At 52.6% G+C, this 23,919-nt stretch overlaps 1 protein-coding gene across 1 annotated transcript; it reads right to left on the reverse strand.

The window, feature by feature from the left end:
* Positions 1-115: 115 nt before the first annotated feature.
* On the reverse strand, positions 116-23,907 carry CCDC27 (coiled-coil domain containing 27). The gene is made up of 14 exons (XM_034953825.3): positions 23,788-23,907; positions 20,296-20,421; positions 18,955-19,128; positions 17,508-17,631; positions 16,183-16,293; positions 14,860-15,017; positions 10,332-10,481; positions 9,053-9,142; positions 8,291-8,657; positions 7,929-8,059; positions 5,138-5,215; positions 4,314-4,526; positions 1,877-1,981; positions 116-360 (listed from the first exon to the last, which is right to left on the reverse strand). The coding sequence occupies exons 3-14, from the start codon at positions 19,096-19,098 to the stop codon at positions 238-240; spliced, it is 1,794 nt and encodes a 597-aa protein (XP_034809716.3). The 5' UTR covers positions 19,099-19,128; positions 20,296-20,421; positions 23,788-23,907; the 3' UTR covers positions 116-237.
* Positions 23,908-23,919: the final 12 nt, after the last annotated feature.

Genomic DNA, 23,919 nt, shown 5'->3' on the forward strand with positions numbered 1-23,919 from the left:
ACAGGCTGGTGTGCTGACTCCCTGTGAGTGAGCTTTGGAATGGGGAGTGTCCCTGTAGCTCAAGGTCGCAGAGGAGAGTAGGCCCCCGCGTGGATCCCAGAGAAGAAAAAGGTGGGACAGTGCCAACAACGGGGTTTAATTCTGAGTCTGAGAGCAGGACGCATGGTGGGGGTGGGTGGTTCTGGAGCTGGGCCCCGGCCTCTGCTGGGCTGACCGTATTTGGGGGCCTGGCTGGGCCTACTTGGAGGTCCCCTTCTTGGATTTGCTGGTCAGGAAGGCCTCTGACTGTTGCAGGGGGGGCACTTTGACGCCTTTCTGCTTCAGCTGATTATAGTAGTCGCTTCTCTCTGAGATAATTCTCTACACAAGAAACACAGCCGTCGAGGTGGCCTTCCCAGTTCCTCACCTTGGCCTTGAGGCCGGTCTGCACAGTCCATGCCAGCTGCCCGGGACGCCACCCTCTCCTCCTCCTCCAGAGGGGCTTGCTGCAGCAGGGGTGTGCTGGTGAATACTTACAACCGGCTCTCCAGGGGGAGAAAAAACAAACAACGCTCGGCTTTGTGGCGTTGCCAGTTTCTGTGGTGGGAATATTCCCACAGTGGCTGATTTTCAGCCACGGAAGTGAAGTCACAGAATGCGGAGCCGGGGGCAGGTGCACACCACCAGCCCGCAGAAACCTGCACTAAGTCCCTTCTTCAGCCCTCTTAGAGTTGTGAGGAGCCCCAGACTCCTAGAGATCTTTGAGGTCGTCACATCTGTCCCTCAAGTCCCTTGTCCTGTACAGAGGGAATGTTGTCCCCACCTCTCTTCCATTCTCCTCTCTGGGCCGTTGCTGGTTCATGTCAGGCTATGGCAAGCAAGCAAAGGTGCTCTTCCCTGGCTACTGTGCGGTGGGAATAACTCCCTCCATCCTCTGTCTTCCCTCTTCTCTTCCTCTTTCTCTCCCCTTCCTCCTCCCCTCCCCCAGACAACAGTACCAAGGCCGAAGAGACCTCTCTCCACATTACAGCTCTGCAGGAGAGGCACTGTCCAGGGCCCCCACACTCTGCAGAGGAAGGGAACCAGGCCCCAGGAACGTGGGTGCTCGAAGGTCAGGGGCACACACTGGGGTTTAAGGGCAGCCCCAGAGGGTGAAGTGTGGGTCTTGGGAACAAAAGCAGCTCCTGGTGAGAGGTGACCCCTTCGTAGCACACGGCCCCACACAGAGCCATAGCCGGTGCCCGGCTCCCAGAGCTCTGAGTCTTACGACACCTTGCAGGTGAGCATGCGCTCTCCATCACAGAGGGAGGCATCTATGGCTCAGAAAAGTGAGTGTGTGGCCCCCAGCTGGTGGGTGGTGACCCCCTCATGCCCAGTGACCCCAAGGCCTGAATTCTCCTATACCCCTCTACTTCTCCGAGGCCCCTGCTTGGTGACCCCTGGTCAGGAAGGAGCCCAGGAGGCTGTGGCCGGGGTGGGAGGGGTCTGCACCAGGGCCCTGGATCAGTGGGTGGTGATACCAGCGGAGGGGACCAAGCTGGACAAAGCCAGGGCTGGGCTCCTGCTGTGGGAGAATCTTTGTGACCTGAGCGGCTTGTCCCCTCTCCACAGCGCTCAGGATGGGTTGTGGCAGTTACTGCTGGTCTCTGATGCCCGTCCCCCGTTTTGCTGAGAGTAGCTAAGACTCTGTGCCATGCCCCCACCTGCCTTAGGATGATTTGATCCCCTCTGCCTGAGCAGAGAGAAAGGAGGGTCCTGGAGTCCAGGTGAATAGGTGACACAGGTAGGATGAGAACAGAGTCCCTTGAATCTAGTCTAGGCCCCCCAAAACCCCCTACCACAGCTCTGGCCTGGGGGGCTGGGGCCCAGATAGAGGCAGCTGAGCTTAGGGGTATACCTGCAGGGCTTCCAGGATGTCATTGTCAGAGATCTCGTTGGCCAAGGACTTGGTCCCGGAGATGCTAAAGGTGGCCTGGATGATGTTATTCCTTAACCTCTCGAGCTATGAGCAAAGGGACAACACCATCATTCGCCTTTACCCAAGAAGGCACCTGGCCAGTGGGCTGCACCCCCCACCACCTTATTTTTTATGGACCTGGAAGGAACAGCTCACCCTCACTTTTCATGGCTTTAGAAACTGGAAACAGGTGCCAGAGAAGTCAATGTGGATTGTCTGAGAGCTAGGAGGTGCCGGATCCAACCCCTGACCCTGTGCGGCCCAGCCCCAAAGCCCAAAGACTCTCCTACACCAGGTGGGCTTTTCTAATTGGAAAGTAAAACCTACACACACATATATATATATTTTTAAACCAACAAACCACAATGGTACAGAAGCCACACGTAACCCCTGGACCATCCTCCACTGCCCAGGGGAGCTGCAGTGAGCGGACTTCCTGGCCCTTGGGGACACTCTCACTTTAGGCATTTAACAGTGTGCTGCTGGTGCTTCCTCCTTTCCATGCTGACTAGGAGGTGTCTGTGCCATGGACAGCAGCGTTGAACCTGGCCCCCGCGCACAGACCTGGAAGGTGTTCTTGTCTTCTGCTGCCATGAAGATCCTTGTCTGCCTGTACACCCGCAGCCGCCTCCCCAGAGGTAGCTAATCATGCCTCCCAGGAAGCTGCAGAGGAAACCCCTCCAATCTGCACCCCAGGAGCCTCAGACAGGAACCCCTCGAGTTATGCGGCACGCTCAGCACGAGTTCCTCGTCCAGAAACCCTGACGACGCAGAGGTGCCCCACAGGAGCCGGGCCCGAGAGGCTCAGCCTTGCCTCCGAGTGGAAGCATGTCCACACTGCCGCTCGGACAGGTTTAAGTGACAGCAGGAATGTCATGGGCCCCTGGCCTGTGTGAGGAGTGGAATCCTTTCCTTCTTTCCAGTATTTATTGAGCGCCCAACTTTGTACAAACACCGTGCCAGGTGCTGGAGGTCGTGAGGTCACAAGGGGCTGGGCCTCTGTACTGGGGGTGCCTCCCCAGGGTAGAGGTTGGCAGCTACCCGGGGTGTCCAGCCTCACTTCCCCACACCCGTGGGGCCTCACCATCAGGCTTGGTGCTAGTTCCTGCTCACCCGGACTTAGCTTCACAATATTTCTCAGCTCAGCTTTCCAGGCTCGACCAGGTCAGTGCAGGCTGGTGCACAAATGGACACACCTAGACCACCTCTGGTCTAACGTTTTCACCAGGACTACGGCTGGATCCCAAACTGTTTTATCAAGGGATACCAGGGGTGGGTGCCTCAGTCTGACCCAGCCGGAAGGAGGTGGACTCAAGCAGGAAAGAGGACACAGTTGAGTTGCAGTTGGCATTTCTGGTGGGGACCTGACTTCAAAAGCCTCCATACATGACCTTGACCTTTGCTTAATTTTGGATTCTAAATCAAGGTCAGGGCCAGGCACGGTGGCTCACACCTGTATTCCCAACACTTCGGGAGGCCAAGGCAGGCAGATTGCTGGAGCCCAGGAGTTCAAGACCAGCCTGGACAGCATAGTGAGACCGTCTCTACAAAAACCTTTTAAAATTGGCCAGGTATGGTGGCACATGCCTGTGGTCCCAGCTACTCAGGAGGCTGAGGTGGGATGATGACAGCTTGAGCCTGGGAGGGCAGGGCTGCAGTGAGCTGTTATCACCCCACTGCACTCCAGACTGGATGACAGAGAAAGACCCTGTCTCAGAAAAAAAAAAAAAAATGGTCAGCTCTTTATTGATTTCCTTTTTGGCACGGGGCCCTCACAAGCAGGGCACACTCTGGCCTTGCTCACGTTTCATATGACACCCCAGTGGAGCCCTGCAGTTGAGACTGCCAAATCCCAGCACCACCGCAAAGCAGGTCTGCTGTCCAGGGGGACTGTTCATCCTTTCCTATTTGTCTACTAAGTGAGGATCATGATAACTACTTCGCAGTCTGGTTAAAGGAGCTACATGACTTTGATACCAAGAAGGTACTTAGAATGGTGCCTGGCCCAGCAAGCACGCTATGATTCAGAGATAGGGGAGGGCAACACCATGCCTCCCTATCCAGGCACCCTCCTCCTTTCCAGCCAGTGATCCAACCCCTTTGCAATGCAACCCAAGACCCGCAGCCCTGCCCATGGGGCTCCGCCCACCACTGCCATTGACAAACATTTCCGGGCTACTCTGTTGCACTCTCACTCCGTCCTCTACCCACATTTCTTGAGTGTCAACTCTGTGTGGATGCTGGTGTACACGGCAGAACCAGCCCAAGCCCCAGCGTACTCAGACCCCGGTTCTACCTCGGTGGACGGTGGGCAGAGGCCCGGGTGCTCGGCCGCCAGCTGCTGGGACAGACCCTCAGGAGGAAGGGCTGGGCATACCCTGGACTGGGAGCTCTCCAGGGCCACGCGGGTGTGCTGCTCTGCCTGCTGAATCATCTCCTTCTTGCTCTGCAAATCCTCCTGCAGCTGCTTCCACCTCTGCAGGTGGTTCTGGTCCAGTTCCACCTGCTCCTGCAGCTGGCTGACCTTGGTGTCCAACTCTGAGATGACGCGGTCCCGCTTGGTGAGCTTTCTCTCCAGTTCCGACACTTGCTGGGGACAGCCGGGGAGAAAAAAGAGGTGGGGTCATTTCGCCCAACCTGAGTATGTGTGGTACCCATCCACTTTTTCCTAAAAGATGGCCGGCGGCCAGGTGCAGTGGCTCACGCCTGTAATCCCAGCACTTTGGGAAGCTGCGGTGGGCGGATCATGAGGTTAAGAGATTGAGACCAGCCTGACCAACATGGTGAAACCCTGTCGCTACTAAAAATACAAAAATTAGCTGGGCATGATGGCAAGTGCTGGTAGTCCCAGCTACTCGGGAGACTGAGGCAGGAGAATCACTTGAACCCAGGAGGCGGAGGTTGCAGTGAGCTGAGATCACACCACTGCACTCCAGCCTGGTGACGGAGCAGGACTCTGTCTCAAAAAAAAAAAAAGGACTGGCAACGCTTGCTGGGTCCCTCCAGTCCAGTCTGGACCCAGCAATTGCGAGGAGCCTTCTGTGTGGACATGGGGTGCAGAGATGTGTCGAGTGGCATGCTACCGAAGGGGCCCTGGCTCGGCTGTGAAGATGCTCCAGCCCCGTCTTGCCCTTCGCTGTGTTGGGACTTACAGCAAGAACAGTGGCCTGGCTGATCATTTAACGACACCCAGGCTGTCACCTGTCGGAGGAGCTGGTTGTCCTTTTCAATGAGCCCCATCATCTCTTGGTGTTTCTTATCTTCTCGGAGGTTGGAGAACTGGAAGGAGACAGAAGGGTTGGCTTGGGGGACTCCCAGGTTTAGATAACAGACTGAATTCCGGCATCTAACTTTTTTCCTTCCCCAAAGCTCCCTAAAATAATAGCAGCGGGATTTCTATTGAAGGCAGGGAGAAGAGGAGAAGAAAAAGGACTAAAAATATTTTGGAGAGTTTGAAGGTGGCTGAGTGGTATCTGACATCCCAGATCCAAGAAAGCCAAATAGCCGGCAGTAGGAAAAGCAGAAAATAAGCCCAATTCACACTTGAGTTCCTAAAAGTCTCAGACATTGTTGGTCCGGGTTCTTCTAAACATGGAGGCTAAAATGAGGATGATTGGTGGAATGTTATTTCAGAAATGAAGAGCCCTAGGCCACGTGCAGTGGCTCACACCTGTAATCCCAGCACTTTAGAAGGCTGAGGTGGGTGGATCACTTGAGGTCGGGAATTTGAGAGAAGCATGGGTAACATAGATCCTATCTCTACAAAAAATAAGAACATTGGTTGGGTGTGGTGGTGTGCACCTGTGGTCCCAGCTCCTCAGGAGGCTGAGGCGAGGGGATCACCCGACTCTGGAGAGGCTGAGGCTGCAGTGAGCTGTGATCACACCACTGAACTCCAGCCTGGGTGACAGAGTGAGAACCCATCTCAGAAAAAAAAAAAAAAGGAGAAAAGAAAAGAAAAGAAAAGAAACTCTCCATTAAAATGCCAAAGCAAAGCACACTGCTCTGCCAGGGAGCACAGAGTGGTCAACTGTGTGCTCAGAGTCCAGTCAACTCGAACATTGGAGCAAAGCTCTCAGATGAATGACAGACACCAAAAGCAAACTTTAAAAGGGAACTTGTAGGAAATAGAAGTGGTGCAAGAAGTTAGAAAACTAACAGTATGATGAACTCTGTCATCAAGGGAAAACACTGCAATTGTGAAGCCAAACAAGAGTGCGCTTCAAAAAAAGAAAAATGGAACATTCAGAGAACATCAGAGTAAAATATTATAACAAAATGAAAAGAGCTGTTGATAAAGTTAAGGAAATCTTCTAGAAAGTATCTGTAAGAGACAAAGAGACAAAAAGGTTGAGATAACAGATAAAACAAGAGCAGGACAGGAGGTCCAATAGTGTGAGAGAAGGCCATAAAAAAAACAATAAAACCAAAGAAAATTCCAGAACTAAAGGACATGAGTTTCCAGATGGCTGCTGAGTGCCCAATACAACAGATGAAAACACGCCCTCAATAAAGCACAACTCTGGGAGGTTTCAGATCACCTGGGACAAAGATAGGATCTTACAACTTTCCAGAGAGGAACAACCAACACAGAAGGAACCATGAACACCTTTGGACTTATCATCGGCCAACCTGGAAGACAACAGAGGAAGGCCTCTGTGATGCTGAAGGAAAATGGTTTTCAAACAGGGATGCTATATCCAACCCAGATGTTATGAGGGTGTAGAGTAAGGACATTTGCCAACATATCCTGTCCCCAAAACTTTACCCCTGTTCATCCTTTTTTTTTTTTTTGAGATGGAGTTTTGCTCTTGTCGCCCAGACTGGAGTGCAATGGTGCAATCTTGGCTCACTGCAACCTCCTTCTCCTGGGTTCAAGCGATTCTCCTGCCTTGGCCTCCTGAGTAGCTGGGATTACAGGCATCCACCATCACACCGGTTAATTTTTGTATTTTTAGTAGAGCTGGGGTTTCACCATATTGGTCAGGCGGGTCTTGAACTCCTGACCTGAGGTGATCCACCTGCCTCAGCCTCCCAAAGTGCTGGGATTACAGGTGTGAGCCATCGTGCTCAGCCTCATTTATCCTTTTTGATAAAACTACTGGAGGATGTGCTCCACCAAAAATAAGTGAAGAGGGCAAGAAAGCAAAAGGGATGGGATGCAGCAGTTTTAAAGTTGTGGTTTATGAATCTTAGTACTGTTCTGTAAAACTTATTTTATTTATGTATGTGTGTGAGACAAATAACTGTCCTAATGATGTCGGTGCAACATTGATTGTGATAGAATGATATGAGGAGAAGGGTGGATGGAAAGGCTGCCCTTGTGTGTGTTGGGGGGCGGTGGCAAGGGAGGAAAAAAAGGAAGCATTAAATAATGTTAAGATGGGGAACAATCTAGAATGGCCATTATGAGCATGCTATTTAGAGATTTGGAGATAGATTCATAAAGAATGTGCTGGAAGAATTTAAAATGATGCCTTAGGAGAGGGCGAATGAGAGGGAGGAGGTCAGAGGCTCCTGGTTTTCATGACAGGCCTCGTGGAACTATTTGATTCTTTAAGCGATGTGCATGAATAACTTCGATAAGAGTAAAAACCTAAAACGCTCAACAAAAACGACAAGAGTGGGCTCAGTGGAGTAGCAGTCTCTCTAAGCACGGATAGAGCGTTCTGACCCCCAGGACTCAGGGGCCAGGAGATGCTTGAGGAGTGGCCAAGAGCACAGCAGCTCAGGAGACAGGGACACGTGCTTCCAGCCCAGGGGCAGGGCAGAGCTGTGGCTGGGCACATGGGCTCCAGCCTCCCACACACCTTGGGGAATCCTAGCGGGGCCGCTATCAGCCGCACAACCCTGGGCCAGCTGCCTGGACGCCCCAGGCTCAAAGTCTCCATCAGTAGATGGGACGGGCAGCGCCTGCCCCGAGCTGCCGGGGGTTAATGAAGCCTGGGGCCCGTGCTCGTGGAGCGGAGGCCGGTACTGAGCGCACGGCCACCTTGTCGGTCATGGCTTGTAGCTGCTGCCTCCGCTCTCGGAGCTCCTTCTGCAGCGTCTCATTTTCCGTATTGATCTTTCGCAGCTGGGTTTCTTGGAAATCCACTTGTTGTTGTAAAGACGCAATCACTCCTGGGCACAGAGGCAGAGGCGGTGAGCAGGAGCAAGCAGGGGCAGTGAGGGACAGAAGGAGAGGGCCGGGCCACTGCGGCAGCTGGGAGGGCTCTGCCAGCCTGGGTGAGGCTGCCGACACCTGCCCCTGCTCCAGCTCACTGACCAGAGCAGGCAGCGTCTGGGCGTCCCAGCTCCTGGGCCGGGAACCACTGAGTGGCCAAAGCCCAGTGCCCCCCGCCGAGGCCCTACCTGTTGCAAGGGAGTATCTGGTCCTGGTGGCCTCCAGGTCGGACTGGAAGTCCAGGATGACCCGCTCGTACTCCTCCAGCTGGGCCAGCAGCTCCTCCTCAAACGACTCGGCCAGGGAGGAGGCCCTTCTCCTGAGGATCCCCTCTTCCTCCGGCAGCTCCCTTTCCTCTGAGTCCTCATCCCTGTCCCCTTCCTCCTCTTCCTCCTCCTCGCTTCCCTCCTCATGCACGGATCCCATCTGGCTCACACCTCCCCTGGCACCCGCGTCCTCCACCCCATCGGGCTCCCCTTCCAGGCCCTGGTCCTCCTCGCCACCTCCCAGGTCGGGCTCCTTGCCCCTCTCCGGTGCCGCAGACTCCTCCTGCATCTGTAAGATGGGTAGGGCAGGGGCTGGGCAGGGCTGCGGGGCACCCCCAGGGCAGGGGGCTCTAATGCTCATGGCGGGGGCACCGGGGAGGGCGTCTCCTTCCAGGCTGCTGCAGGGTCCAGGGAGTGGGGGAGCATCTGCCTGGCAAGGTCACCAACAGTGGCCCAGGCACTGTGGCCTCTGTCACGGGTCCTCCCTCTGTCAGGAGACTGCACCTGAGCTGTGCCTTCAAGGGGGCTAACGACCCACCCACCTCACCTGCTCCCCTGGAGTGGGGCACCCCAGGTCAGGGCTGCAGCAGGGACATTTGGGGCCTGGGCCTCTTAGTTAAGCAGCCTAGGTGGCTCCTGGGCCCGGGTCCCCCGCTGCGTGCCTGCTCTCCAGGCGGCCCGCACCTGCCACCAGTGCTGCAGCTCCTCATGTCTGGAGAAGGCCTTCAGGAGGCTCAGCCTGCCCGGCTTCAGCGAAGCGTCTAAGAGCTGCTCCTGCAAGACGCCCGTGGGACCCTCAGCTTTCCAGCCCCTCCTGCGGCACCCCAGGGACAGCCCACTGCCTGTCCTAGAAGGGACAGCGGCCTCTCATGTCTGGGGAGGGGACCTGCATCCTCCTGCCAAGGGGCTGGGGGATGTGGGTGCTGTGGCAGTGGAGGGCACAGGAACCTGCGGATGGGCAGCTCTGGGGGGCAGTGGGGCTCTAGGCACCCCCAGAGCAGCCCCCAGCAAGCGGCCTTGCAGTAAAGGACAAGGCCAGCCAGCCTTAGACACGCCCACCGTGCATGTCATTGCCTGGGTGGCCCACCCTCAGACACCCACCCAGCAGCCTGGGGAGGACAGAGAGTGGAAGCCCCCGGCTGGCCACCTTTCCCTGCCCCCGCCCTGTGTGTCTAGGCAGCCTTCCCTTGAGGCATTTAGGGCAGTTGGCATGGTCAGGGGCCTTCCCCCTGGTTCCTGCTTCATCTCTGGCCCCCAGCATAAACTCAGGCTGTCTCCTCAGGTGTGAAAGAAATCTTAGGAAGATCAGGTGACCGCCCCTGGGCACAACACAGACCTGCCTCGTCCAGTCCTCTGCCCACACCTAGAGGTGGGGTAGCATCCCCACCTGCATCCCCACCCCTACCCCACCCCCACCCCAACCCCATGCCCAACCTCACAGGGGGCCTAACAGCCAGAGAGTGGGGAGAAGGGATTCCTGGCCAGGGCAGGGTAATACAAGCTACCACTGCAGATGATGCACAGAGCCAGGCCTGGGGAATCTGCCTGCAGGGTGGCCTCCATGCCCCAGGATTTCAGAGGTGAACTCAGCCCTCATTTTATGGATAAGGACCCTGAGCCCCGACAGCGTTGTGCCTTGCCCCATTCAGAAAGCAAGTCAGAAGCCAGGTGCAGGTGCCTAGACATTGGCTCACGGCTCTCATTTGTCATTTTGCGCCTCCATTCACCTCTCCCCCACCTGTTGCATCAGCTCATGGCTCTCATTTGTCATTTCGTGCCTCTGTTCGCCTCTCCCCTGCCTGTTGATCAGAACCCTGAGAACCGGTCCACGTTCCAGTGAGGACCTGATAGGATCCAGGGGGCCTGGGGGTTTGCCAGGGGCCTGTGTGTCACTAGCAGCTTTGGACGCTTTGAAAACAACCGTCTTAGAGCTCTGCGCTGTGCCCCGCTGGGGCTGGCTCACCCTCCTGCCTGGGGACATGGATGTCTCTTGGCCTTTGCCTTTCAGAAGGCATTTCAGCTGCGTCTTCAGGGCCTCCCTCTCCTCCTGGAGCAGCAGGATCTCCCTGTCTTTCTTCTGAACCTGTATCTCCAGCTCAGACAGGCAGTGATCCTGGGCAGAAAACCAAGGGCAGCCCCCATGGGCCATGCAGCCACACACTCTTCCCCTGACCTGCCTCCAGCCCACCCAGGAGGAGCAGATCTGCTGTTGTGGTACCCCAAAACCCCAGGGTCCCAGGGATTTCAAGATATGTACTGCGGTAAAGAGCTAGCACTACACATCTGGAGATCAAGATGTGCCAGCTCTTTACTGCAGCCATGCCTGGCACCTCCAGCGCCTCTGCACCCATCCTAAGAACAGATCCTAAATCCTCGTCCGAGGAGTTGCAAGGCAGCTTCCCTTTCGGACCTGGCCCGTGGTGTGTCCCTGCACCCCACTATACCACAGGACACCAGTCTTCTTTGCAGCCCCGACACTTAACCGGCAACACCCTCCAAGCTTCCCTAGGGGCCTGTCAGGGAGCTCCTCAAACTTTTGTTCTCAGAATCTCAACTCCCTCAATTCTTCAAAATTAAAGACAAAAATAAAGATGTTTTCAGGCAAACAGAAATTGAAAGAATCTGTGACCAGCAGATCTGAACTTAGAGAAATACTAAAGGGAGTTCTTCAGGTGGAAGGAAAATGATCCCAACAGAATATTCTGGAAGGAAAGATAACTAGAAAGTCCCCTAAATGTTTGGAAAGTAAGTGATAGGCTTCTGTGTAGCCAATGGGTCAAAAAAGAAATCACAAGGAAAGCTAGAAACATTTTAAACTGATAATGAACATCCGGACACATCAAAGCTCGTGGGATGCAGTTAAAGTTGTGATTAACGGCAAATTTATAGCCTTAAAATGCATATACCAGGAGGGAAATGGAAAATCATGACCCAAGTATCTAAAGAGTTCAGAAAAAGAACTAAAATTAATCCCGCAGAAAGCAGAAGAAAAGGAATAAAGATAGGTGTGAAAATTTATGATATAGGAAGGGAGAGAGGGAGAGAGGAGCAAGGGGGAGAGAGAGGAGAGAAGGATAAAGCAAACGTGGCCACATTTAACATTTGGGGAATGGAAAGGTACATGGGAATCTTTGTAGTATGGATTCTTACCACTTTATGCCTGAAATACAAAGTTAAAGGGAAAAAAAAGTGCAGAAATGACATTTCATCACCCAAGCCATGGTCCCGAGACACTTGCACGTCTCAAAATAGTGCAAGGACTGCTGGAAGGGAGATCCGATTTCCTGTTAGAGCTGCCGAGTTTACACAATGCCAGCTGCAAACTTGTTGCTGCAGGTGGCTCTCTTGCCACCAAATGAGAAGAGTTTATCTATGACAGCCCAGACGAAGGCAGAGAGGAGATAAAGAAAAGCCTGATGAGCCCCTTGGAGCTCCTGGAGGCAGCCAAGCCTGCAGCCCTTCCCTTGGATGGTTCATACACATGACCTGGTAAATCCCCTCCCTGCTGCCTGCATGAATAACAACAGCATATCTGCCTGACTCTTGGCTAATGATATGCTCAGCCTATTTCTCAGAAATGAAATTACTTGGTTAAAGGGTAGGAACACTCTTAAAGCAGTGAAATCTATAATAATGTACAGGTAGAGTTGCAGGAGTAAACAAAATGAATATCATGGACCCCCAGGAGCTGGGACTGGCAAGCCCCCTTGTGTCTCCGTTCAGTCATATGACCCCCCAACACTTCTGTGCCCTGCACCAAATCACCAACATTTTGTGACTCATGTCCATAATTTTCATCAAAACTTTACCAGTTTCAAAAGAATGCAGAGAAAAAAGGAAACAGACACTAGAGAAAAATCCACAAAATCTAAAGCTGATTCTAAGAGAAGGTTATTAAAATTGATAAAACTCCAATGAGACCAATGGGGAAAAAGGAGGCACAAGGCAGCCACGTCGGGAATGAGACAGAGGCCGTCCCCACCCTGCCCACACTGCATCAAAGCTAGTAATTATCCTTGTACCACCTTAGGCTGATACATAAAAAATCTTATGTGAAATAGATGCATTCCTAGAAAAACACAGAACACCAAAACTGGAACTAGAGGAAAAACAAAATCTGGATATATTTTTAAATAATTGAATTTGTGATTTTTTTTTTTTTTTTTTTTTTGAGACAAAGTCTCGCACTGTCGCCTGGGCTGGCGTGCAGTGGCTCGATCTCAGCTCACTGAAACCTCCGCCTCCTGGATTCAAGTGATTCTCCTGCCTCAGCCTCCCAAGTAGCTGGGATTACTGGCACCTGCCACCACGTCCAGCTTTTTTTTTTTTTCTTTTTTGTATTTTTAGTACAGATGAGGTTTCACTATTTTGGCCAGGCTGGTCTTGAACTCCTGACCTCATGATCCACCCACCTCAGCCTCCCAAAGTGCTGGGATTATAAGGGTGAGCCACTGTGCCTGGCCTGATTTGTGATTTTTAAAACTGCTCCTGTAGGGGCCCAGTACAGTGGTTCACACCTGCTATCCTAGCACTTTGGGAGGCTGAGGCAAGAGGATCACTTGAGCTCAGGAGTTCGAGGCAAACCTGAGCAACATGGAGAAACCTCGTCTCCACAAAAAAATGAAAAAAATTAATGGGCATGATGGCGTGTGCCTGTGGTCCCAGCTATTCGAGAGGCTGAGGTGGGAAGATTGCTTGAACCCTGGGAGGTCAAGGCTGTAGGGAACTGGGATCACTTCACTGCACTCCAACCTGGGTGACAAAATGAGACCTTGTCTCATAATAAATTAAATAAACAAATTAAAAAATAAAAGTGCCCCTCTAGATAGAGGCTGCCGTGAGCTCTGATCGTGCCATTGCACTCCAGCCTGGGCAACAGAATGAGACCCTTTCTCTAAAAAATAAAGGCTGAGCGCAGTGGCTCATGCCTGTAATCCCAGCACTTTGGGAGGCCGAGGCGGGTAGATCACGAAGTCAAGAGATCAAGACCATCCTGTCCGACATGGTGAAACCCATCTCTACTAAAAATACAAAAATTAGCTGGGTGTGGTGGTGCGTGCCTGTAATCCCAGCTACTTGGGAGGCTGAGGCAGGAGAATTGCTTGAACCCGGGAGGCAGAGGTGGCAGCGAGCTGAATGGCGCCACTGCACTCCAGCCTGGCAACAGAGAGAGACTCCGTCTCAAAAATAAATAAATTAATTAATTAATAAAATAAGAGTGTTCCTGTGAGGAATCCCCAGACACAGAAGCCTTCAATGGCAAATTCTTCAGAATTCAAGGAAGAAATCACATCAGTCTTATACAAACTCTTCCAGAGAATAGAAAAAGAAAAAAGGTGCTGGGTGCAGTGGCTCACACCCCTAATCACAGCACTTTGGGAGGCCAAGGCGAGTGGATCACTTGAGCCCAGGAGTTCGAGACCTGCCTGGGCAACATGGGGAAACCCCATTTCTTTTTTTTTTTTTTTTTTGAGACGGAGTCTCACTCTGTCACCCAGGCTGGAGTGCAATGGCGCCATCTCAGCCCACTGCAAGCTCCGCCTCCCTGGTTCACACCATTCTCCTGCCTCAGCCTCCCAAGTAGCTGGGACTACAGGCACCCACCACCACGCCTGGCTAATTTTTTGTATTTTTAGTAGAGACGGGGTTTCACGTGTTAGCCAGGATGGTCTTGATCTCCTGACCTCGTGGATCTGTCCACCTCTGCCTCCCAAAGTGCTGGGATTACAGGCGTGTGCCACCGCGCCTGGCCGGGGAAACCCCATTTCTACAAAAATACAAAAAGTAGCCAGGTGTGGTGGCGCACACCTGTAGTCCCAGCTGCTTGGGAGGCTGAAGTGGGAGGACTGCTTGAGCTCAGGGAGCTCAAGGCTTCGGTGAGCTGGGATCACACCACCACACTCCAGCCTGGGTGACAGAGTGAGACCCCGTCTCAAAAAATACTACTACTACAATAATAATAAAATAAAAAAAGAAAAGAAATAAAAAGAAAAAAGGAACTGTTTTCCAGCCTTTTCTTTCTTTCATTTTAATGAGGCCAGAATAACTTTGATACTAAAATTTGATGACGGAATTATAAGACAGTGAAAATATAGGTTAGTCTTTCTTATAGATTTAAAAAAGAATAACACTACAATGAATCAACTTGTGCATAAATCAAGCTGGTTATTCCTGTTATGATTTTTATTACTTAGAATACATTCTCTGAAGCAGATACTGTGGGTGCAAAGATGTGTGGACGGTTGGAAGTCATGCGTGCCGGTGAGTCTGAGTTCCATGCCGGCGTAACTGCCACCCACTGGGGTGAGGATGGACAGGGGTGAGGAGCTTTGTCAAAGCAGGGGGTCTGGAGGTATTTTAGGCCATGGGGACCTGCTTGATGCAGCTAACCAGATACTAGAACCAGAGCCTGTCAGGGAGCAGGGCTGTCCTCCCAGCCGGACGCAGAGCGAGGGGTGGGGGGCCGGGATTTGCACCCCCTCCGCCAGTACCTTCTCGTGGATGACTGAGAGGTACCAGGGCATCCTCTTTCTCGGGCAGCTCTGAGATGCGACTGAGCTGCTGGTGACCGGACTCAAAGTCTGGGATTTTCTCCTCTTCCGCAAGTAATCGAACTCGCAGATGCTCTTACTGAAGGGAAGGAGGTACCCTGTGGCGACAGCGGAGGCCGAGTGAGAAATGAGACCCTTCCCTGCCGAGCTCCTCTGGCGTCTTCGATGACGACATCCACCCTTCCGAGACTTCCCTCGGAAACCCCTATCTGCCCAGACGGACTCCAATCTGTCTCCTAACTCTTGCCACCCTCATTTTGAGGACACAGTGTGGTGCTGCTGTGAACACGATGGGGCGCCCACACCCAGCACAGCGCGTGCTGAGGGAGGGCAGGAAGGTGCGGAAGCTCTGGCCGAGACACCCAGGACAAACGAGCCGGAGCTGGGAGTCGGGACGAGGGGGTCATCCTGATGCTGTCTCTGCACACCTGGTTGCTTGTCCCCTCCTGGAGCCTCAGTTTTCCCATCTCTCTCTTTTTTTTTTTCTTTTTGAGATGGAGTCTTGCTCTATCTCCCAAGCTGGAGTGCAGTGGCACGATTTCAGCTCACTGTAACCTCTGCCTACCAAATTCAAGCAATTCTCTGCCTCAGCCTCCCAAGTAGCTGGGATTACAGGTGCCCACCACATGCCCGGCTAATTTTTTTGTGTTTTTAGTAGAGACGGGGTTTCACCATCTTGGCCAGGCTGGTCTTGAACTCCTGAACCTCGTGATCCACCCGCCTTGGCCTCCCAAAGTGCTGTGATTACAGGCGTGAGCCACTGCGCCTGGCCCAGTTTCTCCATCTTTAAACTGAGAGAAGGGAGGAGATTCTCCACCTTCCTGAGGTCGAGGGGAGCTGGTCACTACAGACTCTAGGTTTCCTCCAGTTAAGGCAAGAAAGGAGACACGGTGCTGGGAATTTCCTCTTGGTAAATGGAAACAGGCACACCTGTCTGCGGGAGCAGTGTCCCGGGGGGTCTCTACCCACAGTGAGGGAGGCACCCATCAGCCTCTGGGTAAAGGCCAAGGGGACAAAACTTTCAACGACGATTTTTACTAAAGACAAGGGGCCACGGTCCTGGGGGGACTGCAGCCTATGCTGTCAGGGAAGGCAGGGCTAGTTCTGCACAAGGGAGGCCCGGAGGCCTTTCTGTGTGAGTCCTCAGGAGGCAGGCAGTCCCGGGAGGGAATTCCGCAGGGCACGAGCAGTGACCCTGCAAGAAGCAGGCCTCGAGCTCAGGGGCCCAGCAGGCGCAGGCAGAGGCCCTAGGGGCTCCCTCACCATCCACGTTCGTGTCTGAGCCCCGCCTGGCCAAGAACAGGTCCTGGGTGCCTCTCCAGGTCTCCGAGCTGTTGTCAATCTCTCCGGACAAATCGGCCTCAGTGGGTGAACCTGTAGAGTGTTAAAGATGCCATCTGGTGACTGCTGCGGTCTTGTCTCCCCAAGATCTCCAGGGCAGACTCTTATTTATCCTTAAACACCAGGTAGGGACACAGGTGGCTTTTTTTAATGGATGCATGGGACTGAGCAAGGGCTGAACCAAAGGGTGGGCTTCATCCTCCTGCCTGCCCTGGTGTCTCCACCTCAGCAGACCCAAGTGTGGCTGAATTTCTCTAGCTGATGCCCCCTTTCCCCCGGAGGGGCAGACCCTACTTTCCTTCGGTAAAAATGTGCCTCCTAAAAGTCGAGCGGAAGCTCCCCTGCCTCCAGACCAGCCCATCCAAGGCAGACCCTGTTTCCCCTAAACCATCACAAATTGCCCCAATGGCAGGTGCCTATGAGCAGTATGTAGACGCAGACCCCACGCCCAGGACACCGTGTGGCCCCTCAGCCTCCCCAGAGACCTGCCCACAAAAATGCCTGGTCCTGGAGACCTGGCCACCGCGGAGACCCTCTTGCTGAGGCAGTGGGGGCCTGAAGCCTAGAAAGGTGGGGGCCCTGCTTCTACCTGATGCTGGCTGAGATTAGTGGACAGCACGGGACCCCCTCCCCCACCCCCCACCCCACCCTTGCTACTGGTTATAGGAATTTAGCTCAAGCTCGCCATCCCTAAGAATGGTGTCTTGTGTGGGGACATGGAACCAGTCCAGGTCCAGGAGCAGATGCTGGGATGAAGCCTTGGCTCTGGGCAGCATCCCCCAGATGCCCATGGAGCTTGGCAGCTGCCTGCTCCAAGCCTCCTGTTCTCATCAGAGCAGTGAAGGGTTTGGACCGGATAGCTGCTAGGGCTCCCCAGGGGCACTGTCCCTAATGAGCTATCTGGCTTTGTGGGGTTCTTTCCTGAAGCTTCCAGAATCTTCAACCATTTCCACTCCCCTAGCCCCTGACCCTACTGAATTTTTAGTGGGTGAAACAATAGAAAAGCAAGAAGGCTGGGAAGACAAATCATAATCATAGTGGCCAGGAGAAGCGGGCCCCCCTCCATCCCCAGCTTCATTGCTGCCCTGGCTCCCTGAGCACAGAGCGGATTTCAAAAGCAGCAGCTGGGGCCACTGTGGAGGCCAACTCTGGCGGCTGCTCGCAGGCTGAAGGGTGCAGGAAGACCTCCCCCGGCCCCTCGACTCTGACAGGCAGTTTCACAGGCGGTCCTGGTCGGGGGCTCTTACCACAGTGGGACATGGATGTGGCCCTGCTGCTGAACTGGGGGCAGTCAGGACGTGTGGGGAAGACCCTTCGAAGTTCCATTTTGGACATGAAGTCAGTGAGGCTGGCGGCATCCTTGGGTTCACTCTGGCAGAGTGGGGAAAATAAGACAGACACGGAAGGCCCCTGACTGTAGGCCAGCCCATCCAAGGGCAGACCCTGTTTTCCCTAAACCATCACAAATCACCCCAATGGCAGGTGCCTATGAGTCGTATGTAGATGCAGACCCCACACCCAGGACACCGTGTGGCCCCTCAGGCCTCCCCAGAGACCTGCCCACAACAACCCCCTGGTTCTGGAGCACTGGCTGCCCACCGAGAGCTTCTTAGGCATCCTGAAGCCTAGACAGACGGGGGCCCTGCCTCTGCCTGACTGCCGGCTGAGATTCACAGACAGGCCCCCCCACCCCACCCACACATGCTGCTGGTCACAGGCACTAAGCCACTCTCCCATTGGGGTTGAAAGGGCCTGCGTGTGTGCAGGCTGCAGCAGTGTGTCCCCTCTGTCCCCTCTCCAGCACACTGGATGCTCAGCAAGAGCCATGCAGACCCACTTTGGAAACCATAGTCCAGCCGGGCATGGTGGCTCATGCCTGTAATCCCAGCACTTTGGGAGGCCAAGGCGGGCAGATCACATGAGGTTGGGAGTTTGAGACCAGCCTGACCAACATGGAGAAACCCCATCTCTATTAAAAATACAAAAATACAAACAAACAAACAAACAAAATTAGCCGGGCATGGTGGCACATTGTAATCCCAGCTACTCTGGAGGCTGAGGCTGGAGAATCACTTGAACCCGGGAGGTGGAGGTTGCGGTGAGCCAAGATCGCACCATTGCACTCCAGCCCGGGTGACAAGAGTGAAACTCCGTCTCAAAAAAAAAAAGAAAAAGAAAAAGAAAAAAAGAAACCATAGTCCACTAGGTCCAGGCAATGCATTCACCCAGGAAGCTGCCAGGAGCCGGGGTGACCATCTCGGGCTCCCCCAGTACACGGTGGCACAGTGTACCTGACCGGCTGAGGTCCCCTTTCACGTTTTCTCCCCTTCACTCTCCTTTTCAAGATGCACCTTGGGAGTCTTGGGGCAAACTGTACATCTTCTCCCCTTGGCCAACCAGAGACACCGGGAGCCAAGGTCTGCAAGAGGGGAGGACCGGCCCAAAGCAGCTAACCCAGAAGAAGCCGGTGGCATGTGGGGACTAAGGCACCAGGCCCTTCAGAAAGGGGAGGACCGCAGGGCTCTTTCCACCCCTAGTGCTCAATTCGTTGCCTGCCTGGAATCCCTCTTTGGTAACCCATCACCAGAAAGCCTGTGGAATGCTTTGTGGGCTGACAGCTCTATGGGCCTTTGGGGAGGAGAAGAAACAGGTCACCTCAAGGCTCGTGGCAGCCCTCCTCCCGGGACCCCATACCGTCTTCCTGTAGTAGCGGCTGATGGTCTGGACCGACTTGCTGAGCGTGCGTGGCTTTTGGTGCGGTTTCCATTCTGGGCACCGGGCGTCCCGGCTGGCCATGCTCTGGAGGAGCACCAGGGCCCTGGCCATCGAGCTGGACATCGAACTGTGCCTCTCAGATGGGCTGGCCTCCTTAGGTAACACGAGGCATGGGATGCAAAGACCAAGTGAGCTTTGTTGCCTGAATGTGGACCTGAATGAGGACAGGCCCGGCTTTTCCCGTGGATCTCTCTTCAGCCTGGCTTGGGGTGTGGAGGGGAAGATGGCCTTGAACATGAACCTGCTGGCTGGTGCAGTGGGAGGAGATCAGCTTCCAGAGCTCCAGGTCCTGTGGGCTCCTGGGAGCAGTGGTAGCATCACAGATGTCTCCATAGAAACCATTATTGAGCAAAAGGGGCCCGCGGCTGGATGCGCTGGAGGCCAGTGCTGTGACACCAGGTTTTTGAGAAGAGCAAAGCTCAATATTGAAGATTGCCTTCTGGGCTGGGTGTGGTGGCTTACACCTGTAATCCCAGCACGTTGGGATGCCCAGGTGGGAGGAATGCTTGAGCCCAGGAGTTAAACATTTTAATTAGCCAGGCATGGTGGCGTGCACCTGTAGTCCCAGCTCCTCAGGAGGCTGAGGTGAGAGGATCACCCGAGCCTGGGGAGGTCGAGGTTCCAGTGAGCTGTGTTCACGTCACTACACTCCAGCCTGGACTACAGAGTGAGACCCTATCTCCAAAACAAAAGAAAAAAGAAAAAAAGAAAAAAAAAAAAAGAAAAGAAAAAAATTCAGCTCCCAAGGACACAGGAGTCCAGCTCAAATGTCTCCATGTGCTGGCTTGAAGACAGTAATTGTATTAGAAAAGGTTAGGCTGGGCGTGGTGGCTCACGCCTGTCATCCCAGCACTTTGGGAGGCCGAGGTGGGCGGATCATGAGGTCAGGAGATGGAGACCATCCTGGCTAACATAGTGAAATCCCGTCTCTACTAAAAGTACAAAAAATTAGCCGGGCGTGGTGGCAGGCACCTGTAGTCCCAGCTACTCGGGAGGCTGAGGCAGGAGAATGGCGTGAACCCAGGAGGCGGAGCTTGCAGTGAGCAGAGATCACACCAGAGCACTCCAGCCTGGGCAACAGAGTGAGACTCCGTCTCAAAAAAAAAAAGGTTTAGGGGGTGGGCTCTGGGATTAGAACCATTTGGCCAAGAAATACCTAGAAGAGTAGATAAGAGTAGCCTGACTCCCTGGGAATGATTTTCCAGGCTTCAAATGCCTACCTCAAGACATCTTTTAAGGAGAGAAAGACAAAACCCCTACCTTCAGAAGCCTTGATTGGGGTCTGAGTGGGAAGAAAGGCTTCTCTGCTTGCTGACTGAAGGAAATTTGAAGGGGGCCTGCCCCATCCACACCTGTGGGTATTTCTCTTCAGGTGGAAATGAGAGACTGAGAAAAGAAATAAGACTCAGAGACAAAGTATAGAGAAAGAACAGTGAGCCCAGGGGACCGGCACACTCAGCATGCAAGGACCTGCATCGGCGCTGGTCTCTGAGTTTCCTCAGTATTTATGGATCACTGTTTTTACTACCTTGGTGAGGGGAGTGTGGCAGGGCAACAGGGTGATGGTGGGGAGAAGGTCAGAAGGGAAACGTGAGCAAAGGAATCTGTATCATGAATAAGTTCAAGGAAAGGTACTGTGCCTGGATGTGCACGTAGGCTAGATTTATGTTTCACTTTACACAAACATCTCAGTGTAGCAAAGAGGAACAGAGCAGTATTGCTGCCAGCATATCTCGCCTCCAGCCACAGGCTGGTTTTCTCCTATCTAAGAGTAGAACGAATGGTCGGCTTTACACCAAGACATTCTGTTCCGAGGGATGAGCAGGAGATAGAAATCTTCCTCTTATCTCAACTGCTGCAAAGAGGCCTCCCTCTTTAACTCCTCCTCCTCAGCACAGACCCTTCATGGGTATCGGGCTGGGGGATGTAAGGTCTTTCCTTTCCCACAAGGCCACATCTCAGGCTGTCTCAGTGGGGGGAAACCTTGGACAGGCTTTCTCAGGCAGAGGTCCCTGCAGCTTTCCTCAGTGTATTGTGTCCCTGGTTAATAGAGAATGGAGGATGGCGGTGACTTTTACCAGGCATGCTGCCTGCAAACGGATTGTTAACAAGGCATACCCTGCACAGCCCTAAATCCATTAAACCTTGATTCAATACAGCACATGCTTCTGTGACACAGGGTTGGGGCTAAAGTTACAGATTAACAGCATCTCAAAGCAGAACAATTTTTCTTGGTACAGATCGAAATGGAGTTTCTTATGTCTTCCTTTTCTGCATAGACACAGTTACAATCTGATCTCTCTTTCTTTTCCCCACAGAAATTCATGACCCCATCCTTTCCAATATGACTTTATAAAAAATATTTACCATCCAAAAATCTCTTCAGTTTTTTGCATCTAAAGTACAAAACAAGCCTAGTATATATTTGAATTTTTGACCTACAGTCATATACCAAATAATGAAATTTTGGTCAATCATAGACCAAATGACAGACCAATACAATGGTAGTCTCTTAAGATTCTAATACTGTATTTTGGCCGGGTGTGGTGGCTCACGCCTATAATCCCAGCACTTTGGGAGGCCGAGGTGGGTGGATCCCAAGGTCAGGAGATTGAGACCATCCTGGCTAATATGGTGAAACCCCATCTCTACTAAAAATACAAAAACTAGCTGGTCGTGGTGGTGGGCACCTGTAGTCCCAGCTACTCGGGAGGCTGGGGCAGGACAATGGCGTGATCCCGAGAGGCGGAGCTTGCAGTGAGCCCAGATTGCGCCACTGCACTCCAGCCTGGGCGACAGAGCGAGACTCCATCTCAAAAAAAAAAAAAAAAAAAAAAATCTAATAGTGTATTTTCACTGTAGCTTTTCTGTGCTTAGACATGTGTAGATACACACATACGTTGTGTTCCAACTGCCTGCAGTACTCAGGAACATGCTGCACGGGTTTGTAGCCTCAGCAACAGGTATAGCATATAGCCTAGGCATAGACTGGGCTGTAAACCACGTAGGTTTGTGCGAGCACACGGTATGACGTCTGCAGGATGGTGAAATTGCCTAATGATGCACTTCTCAGAACATATCCCTGTTATTAAGTGACACATACTGTATTTTAATAAGAAATAAAGCACTTTTACCAGCCTCAAATACTGAGAAAGAATTCTTGCCTTGCCAATTTCTCTTTTGGTGATTATTTTGTAGTCTTCCATATGAATTTCTAATTGTTTTGGGGACTTGGACCACAGGAAATGTTGTCACATTGGCCTGAGGTCCAGCATGTTTGAAAATCACATGTATTATGCTTTGTTTTTACATTGGTCTCTGAAACGCTGTTCAACAGACTCCTCGTCTATTAAAACACTCAAGTAAATTTCTGGTTCAGTTAACAGAAACTCATGGTGACAATTTGATCGATAGAGAAGCCAATATTAAATAGAAAGCTTATCTTGGGACCGACATTCAATCTATACAAACAAATCAAAGCTTCTCGTCTTGTCACTTCCTATGAAAATGGCTAGATTTCCCCCAGATCTAGAAGGTATGTTTGGAGTTGGCTTAAATGCAGACCAGTGGCTGTGGGCGGAGGGTTACCTAGGTGCCGAGGCAAGAGACTGAAGGCACAAACTGTTTCAGCATAATAAAGAAAATAGTTAGAATAAGAATAGTCATGATACAAATTAGATATAGAGATAATGAACAATTATCAATCATTATTAATCATTAGCTTTTAATATTACTCTTTGTTGCATTACTAACATAATCTAGTAATAACCAGCGGGTGTAGGGTCAGGTGCTGAAGGGACATTGTGAGAAGTGAATAGAAGGCAAGAGGTGAGCCTTCTGTCACACCCGCATAAGGGCCACTTTAGGGTTCCTTGGTCAAGTGGTAATGACAGTGCCTGGGAAGGCACCCGTTACTTAGCAGACCATGAAAGGGAATCTCCTTTCCTTGGAGGAGTCAGGGAACACTCTGCTCCACCAGCTTCTTATGGAAGGCTGGATATCATCCAGGCCTGCCCACAGTCATCCGGAGGCCTAACCCCTCCCTGTGGTGCTTCAATGCTCATGCTCCTTGTCCACTTTCATGTCCCTCCCGTACTCCTGGTTCCTCTTTGAAGTTCGTAGCAGATAGCGGTAGAAGGAATAGTGAAAGTCTTAAAGTCTTTCTTATAAGTGCAGAGAAGAAAACGCTGACGTATGCTGCCTTCTCTCTCTGCCTTGCCTACCTAAAATGCATCCTGTAATCACATGACTTGCTTCACCTTGTCAATCACTTAGAAGATTCACCCTCCTTACCCTGCCCCCTTGTCTTGTATGCAATAAATATCAGCGAGCCCAGCCGTTTGGGGCCACTACCAGTCTCCACGTCTTGATGGTAGTTGTCCCTGGGGCCAGCTGCTTTCTATCTCTTTGTCTTGTGCCTTTATTTATTACAATCTCTCATCTCTGCACACGGGGAGAACAGCCGCTAAGCCCCATAGGGCTGGACCCTACAAGTGGCACCAGAAAATGTATCTGGGAAGCGAGGCAGCCCTGGAAGTCTGGCCATCGCGGTGGGCAAGGTGTGTGTGTGTTAGCTACAGGTATCTCCTGCTGCGTCCTCATTTCCCAGAACAAGGAGTGGGTGGGCCAGTGTGAAGTGAGGGTGGAGTGTGAAAGGCACACGTGCGTCTATTTGCTACCTAGGGGTCGTGTGAGCTCGGCATCCCTCGCCTGGGCCCACACCTCCCACAGGTGTTGTGTTCTTGTACTCACGGAAAAGCAACCTGGGCCTTCAGGGCCTTTATTGATAAAACTCGCGCCTGTAGTCCCAGCTACCTGGGGGGCTGAGGCAGGAGAATTGCTTGAATCTGGGAGGCGGAGGTGGCAGTGAGCCGAGATCACGCC

Source organism: Pan paniscus, chromosome 1 (assembly GCF_029289425.2).
Source record: "Pan paniscus chromosome 1, NHGRI_mPanPan1-v2.0_pri, whole genome shotgun sequence".
NCBI lineage: Eukaryota > Metazoa > Chordata > Mammalia > Primates > Hominidae > Pan > Pan paniscus.